This window comes from Petromyzon marinus, chromosome 16 (assembly GCF_048934315.1).
Source record: "Petromyzon marinus isolate PM22_M1 ecotype Great Lakes invasive population chromosome 16, UKy_Petmar_22M1.pri1.0, whole genome shotgun sequence".
Classification (NCBI taxonomy): Eukaryota; Metazoa; Chordata; class Hyperoartia; order Petromyzontiformes; family Petromyzontidae; genus Petromyzon; species Petromyzon marinus.
Window position 1 is genome coordinate 9302300 of NC_133682.1, and position 6000 is coordinate 9308299.

Consider the following 6000-nt stretch of genomic DNA (forward strand, 5'->3'; position numbering starts at 1 on the left):
AGTTTGTTGCGCTATCATATCCGCCCAGGTTGCTTCTGAAAAAGAGCTATCTAGCTCAGTGGGCCTTGGTAAAATGAAAACAAAACTAATTATAATTTAGTTTAGTGTAACTGGGTACACCACAATGAATCGATCGGGAGGTTGCATACGGTGGGTAAAGTGTAAAATGTGGGTAATCTCACCTCTCCCAGCATGAAAGAGTAGGCCAAAATTGCCTCGTGGAAGTCCAGCAACCAGAAGTGATTAAAGCAGGAAATTGCACCGCTGCGCCTTTGCCTCTTACCTCTACATGCCTAGTGCATTGTGGAAGCCGGTCATGTTCAATCACTCGAGCCCGGCTCACACCAGGAAGTTTAAAAAGCAATAAAGGGGTGGCGTTCGGCCCAGGAACCGATTCGATATTTATAACAGCGGAGTTAAATTGCTGCACTGTGACGGATCGATATTTGGTAACGAAATAAATTGGAATCCGTTCGTTTTTTTTATTGCATTTTCCTCCAATGGACAGCTTTGTCGATGGTTTGGAGGCATACTGGAAAAAAAAAAACATTTACCGCAGTCATCATTTAATACCAGAGCACCGCAAGATGAGAAGAGGCTAATATGCTCACGTTTTTGGCAGTGGACCTTTATTCTCAAGGTTTGAAATCTCTGAATTGTTTAGTTCTTGTAGAGCATAGTTATGGAGAAAGTCGAAGGTGCAGCCCTGCAACTGTTTGCTCATGCAACTGCTGGCAGACGGGGCTCCACCGAAGGGAGCCCGAGATAGTCCATCTTCAAACATGAGGGAGTACCCACACTTAGCCTCTCAAATATACACCTCATTCAAAACCCAAAACATCGCACCTCCTGGCTTTGACATTCCTCCTCGAAGACACCGGTGGAACCATCAGAAACAACAACAGGCCGATGCTCACATCTCCTTCCATATGTGGAAAATTTAATTCACAAACCACAGTGGCACAATTGTGGACCGTCGAGTAAAACAACTGTAGTCTGCGCTCTCTGAACGGAGGAGGATGAATAACAACACCACACTCTCTCTCTCCTAAAGCCCTCTGGTCGTGGCAAGCAGACCTCGACATTGAAATTTAGCTCCAGAACGTGCGACTGCCATCATCGCAAGAATAGAATACAACATCACCGCATGCGACCTGCCGATGAAATAACTGTGGTGCAACTCATTTATTCCGCTCGATGGTGGAGGCGGGGTGGGGTGCGGGGGATTTAAGAAACTTTCACCACTGTTTCAACCACCATGCCAGGAGATCGAGCCGGTGACCTCTGGATTGCAAGTCCGGTGTGCGAACCACTACACCACTGTGGCAGCGTGCCCGTATTTCTAGAAGCTGGGTTAACGACTGTGGGTGGTGAGGTTTATTATTGTCACAAGTGGTGGAAATCGCACCTCCTATTGGCACCGTTGGCTACGCACGGCGCCAAAAAAATTCAACATACATACGTACTGTAAAATAAATACAAAAACTCCGACACACGTAAACAAATATTGTACGATCCAGAATACAGGGTTTTTTTTTTTGGAAAGCCAACGTGTTAAACCAAATATTGTACGCCCACACATTTCTGCGCCATTTCCGTTCAACCAACCACAAAACTTTTACCTGCAATGTACCATAAACCAATTTAGGTACGCTGCATTTAACATGTTTTTTCTTTTGTCTGTATAGAAGAAGACTTCAGACAACTTAAGAAGAACTCATGAATATCAGGTAACAATGGGTCTCTGATGTTTAACGCTCAGCCGCTCACCGCTGATGTATTACTCACGACTGATCATATAATACATCATTATTCCCCATGCTAATTGAACTTCCTGCATAAGACGTTATGTTTTGCGCTGATGTTATTTATTTAACTAGTTTTATAAACGCCTATTTACGGAGCTCCACTGCATCATCACACTGATGAACTGTCGTTTCTCATACGATCACGAGCATTAAGAAGCGGTGATTTTATGTCGTCATAAGTCACGAGCATTCTGTGTTGGGAACCAAGTCTCGTGACAAACCCCCAGGTAGCTATTGCGGACACTGTCGATGAGGAAATGGGCCACATTAAGACATTAACGGAGGAAGGACAAGAAATGGTTCATCTTTTATCCACTCGCCATCCAGTATAACTTATAAATAACTTTTTTACAATTTCACCACCCCCCCCACCCCCCCTGTGTTTCAGGAGGTCATCAAGAACCTCGTTAAGCGCTACGTGGCAGCGATGGTCAGGAACGAGAGGTCCGGGGAGAGCCTGGTCGAGGATAGCTTCAAGGTAAGGCTTCGGCCCTGCTGCAGCTCATCAGCAGATGCTCGCTGCTGGCGTCGTCTCAGTGGTAAATGCTTAATAAGGTATTCATTTTGGGAGGTGTGTGTATGAGCGTCCTGATACTCATGATCAGGGCACTCAACCCCAATGAGTGCACAAAATAACAATTCCCGTTTTTTGTCAGTTTAACACGTAGGCTTTCACTATCAATATCATCTATAATACAGGGGTTTTTTTTGGGTGGTTAGATCACGTAAATATATAAATGTGTCGTTAAATCCGTTGGATTACCGTTGGTATGGCTATTTTAGTACACACAATCGACACTTGTACAAGAACCATTGGCTTGTACAATGCGCATGCATAATGTACGTTGATTACCATATAAGATACCCAAATGGCAATGGATACCCAGTGATTTATATGGATTCATTACTCCCACCCCATACACAAGTGTTGTCATCACATCTACCCCTCTATGTCAGGAACGAAACAGGAGGACTTCACAAATCTGGCTGTCGCCTGATGAAGCTAGTTGTAATTACTGGCGAAACGTCGTACTCAGATTGTAAATGTTGTGGCTTGGCTCTCCAACACATCCGTGTGCTGTACTAGTAACGAATTGGCATGTTCTGTTTACGTGACAAACCTTACTAATAGCCTGTGTCGGGTTTTACGACACATTTATATATTTATGCGATCTAACCCAAAAAACCTGTATTACGTTTTTTCACTAAACTTGACTAAATTCCAAGTTCTCAGAAGTAATATATAGAGTATATTACTTTTTCATGCAACAAAAATTTTCACATATACCGGGTGTGTGATAAACTGTATCTCCTAATCTGTGGATTAAAGGAAATTAGAAGTAATCTCAGAAGTAGATCTATGACATCTGCTTCCGCGGGCAGTTTGCTAACACGTGGGAGCTGCACTGCTTCACGAGATATCGCAAAAAAGGATTCTCAGCGAATCCAGCAGCCCAGTTGGATGTGGGTGGCCAAGGGCCGAATCTCTGTTGTCCCCAGGAGCTAAAGCAGGACATCTCGAGCTTCCGCTACGAGGTCATGAGCATGCTCGACGCGGCTTCCCAGCGGCGAGGCTCGTCCGTTGACACCTCGCAGATTTCCACGACGCCCGACAAGAGCAGCCCCGAGACTGACACGTGCTTCCCACGCGGCGGGGCGGAGGGCGGCGCCCGCGCCAGCCTGGCGGACGACTCTGACCTCGGAGGCGGCGCTGCGGGCCACGCGCCCCAGCGAGACGGAGGCCACCCGCCCCACGGCTGCCCGTTCGACGTCACTCCGCGCCCCCCGCAGACAGACGATGCCGGCGGCGGCGGCGGCGGCGGCGGGGAGCGGCGCGAGCCGGCCGAGGCACGCGACGCGCGCCGGCCCGAATTCTTGATCCCCACGCAGGCGGAGACCTGGGACGCGCTCTCCTTCGGCCACGGGAGCAACGGCGTGCTCATATCGGACGGGATCGGCGGCTTCGGCGGGACGTGCGTGAACGGGGTCGGCGGGCGGCTCAACAGGCACCTGCCGCGGCCCGGCGGCCGCTTCCTCGGCAAGCTGGAGCTGCTGCCCCGGCGCAACGTGCGGCGCATCCGCTCGCTGTCCGAGAGCGTGGCGCGGCGGCGCGGAGGGAGCGGCCTCCGGCAGGCGGGCGTGCAGCCCGCCGCGGCACCGCCGCCTCGGCGCAAGCGCCGGTTCCGCTTCGGCTTCTATTCGCCGTCGCACCTCGCGGGCGCGGAGGTTCCCGGGTGCTCGTCGTCGCGCGGCGGCGCCGCCGCCGCCGCCGCCGGTCGCTGCTCCGTCGCCTCGGCCGCCGGGCCCCCGTGTCGCGCGACGGCAGCGGACTGCGCGGCGGCGTCCTCTAGCGCGTCGATGGTGGCGGACGAGAGGGGAGACGAGGCGTCGCAGGGGTCGTTGGAGAGGCTCGCCTGCGTCTTCAGCCCCGAGTCGTCGCGGTTCGACTTCGCCAACGTGGTGTTCGAGCACGGAGAGGAGGAGGAGGACGCGGTGTTTGGGGATGGACCGTGGCACGGCATGTCCGGGCCCTACGTGACAACTCGACTCTGATCTCGCTGGCTCGCTCGTAGTTTGGTTTTTTTTGTTTTTTTTCGAGCCGCTTGTACTTGCCATTTTATTGATGATTTTAAAAAAATATATTTACATCAATAGCAACAACAACAACAACAAAGAGGTGAACTTTACAGCTCTGGAGATGGAAGATTCAAAACCGATTAAGTTTTGTCCGAGGAAGCTGCTTCTTCTGAACTGGGACTGCGGCAGAAGTTGTGGATTCTCTTGCTCCGATAAAAAAAAAATGTTATGTTGTTCAAGCTCCTGAGAAGATACGTGTTTGAAAGAAAATAGTAAAGAAACTTTTTAAAAAATTAAGATGCTGAGGGCAGGGAGTACTTTTGAAATACTGATAAACTGCACACGTTTTATGTGGACGCTGCGTCACATGGCATCTAAGAGATGAATTTGTTCACACATGTAGATGCTTGCAACTTTACAAGACGCCAAAACTCGTAGGAGTTAAAGCTAAATAATCCCAGTTCTGCTCGTTGTGTTTGATTCAAAGACAAATTTCAAATCTACTTCAGGAGCCAACGCTTTGGTGGAAGCTGCAAGCGAAGCTAGTTTGATTTTTGGATCAAAGTGAGACCTTGAGCATATATCATGTGCTGCTGCAAGCTGCCGTTGGTTTCCAGCTTCAAGGCTGCATTCTGCAACGAAATTGGAAGCCATTCCTTCCAAGATCACACAATCTCTTGACATTGAGGATGCATTTGCAGGGAGGTCTGCAGCCTCGTGATTGGCTGCTCACGGTCACCTGATCACTTTTCTGACAAGACTGCACCATGATGGTCAAGTCTGTCCGTGGCCCCCAAATGGAAAATAATAAACGTAGTTTTTTTTCTTCAACTTTTACCAATGATTATATTTGTAAGTCATATTCCAATAATGTACGAGTATAGTTTAAGTTGGGTTTTTTTATATATATATTTTTTGCCTGTTAAAGCTTGTGTTTTAAATGTTTTACTATAACGGCTCCCAGTAAACATGGAACGTTGGTTGAACATTGGTCCAACTCTCCTCCTAATCGCATTCTAACGTTGCCCCAACGTTGCTTTGTTTACTGCGTAGTTGATGAACCCCCACCCCCTCCCGTGTGCCCTTGTACATCGTCATGGCGACAGATGGAGGCGACGATGTCTCACGCCAATTAGCAAGGCCTGTGAATTTGCATCCCGCTGTTTTCTGTTTTGGTTGCAAGGGAAAAAAAAAACAGAAACACGCATCCTGCCGCAAATGTATCTACGGTGTTCGGAGACCTTGAGGCCAAAGTTCCACACTCCACGCGTGACTTTAAGAGCACCGCGCAGCATATAATCCTTCTGCTAATCATGCCAAACGGATTGGCAATATGCGCATATGAGAAGCACTGAGGCCATGCGGCCTTGCACGCACTTTTAGCAAGAGGATGTAGCGTCGACGTACCCGCTGTATTTGGAATAGACTGCATAGGTATGTGTAGAGAGCCACTATGCATTGTATACAAAGCATACACTGGATTCTATATCTTTGCCAATGTACTATTGAAACGAGGAAAATCAACAAAACGCCGTGTTACGTAATTAATGCAGCAGCCGACGACACTACGAACTGTTATATTGCAGTGTAATAAACATACGGATGTAATCGTTAA

At 48.7% G+C, this 6000-nt stretch overlaps 1 protein-coding gene across 6 annotated transcripts in view; it reads left to right on the plus strand.

Moving 5' to 3' along the window:
- The window catches only part of TRPC4 (transient receptor potential cation channel subfamily C member 4), a 76439-nt gene extending 70439 nt beyond the window's left edge, over nt 1–6000 (plus strand). For all 6 annotated transcript variants that reach the window (XM_032955231.2, XM_032955228.2, XM_032955229.2 and 3 more), the window contains 3 exons: nt 1689–1730; nt 2197–2286; nt 3309–6000. In XM_032955231.2, the coding sequence (XP_032811122.2) occupies nt 1689–1730; nt 2197–2286; nt 3309–4361 (1185 nt within the window). In that variant the 3' untranslated portion in view covers nt 4362–6000. The remainder of the gene's footprint in view (nt 1–1688; nt 1731–2196; nt 2287–3308) is intronic.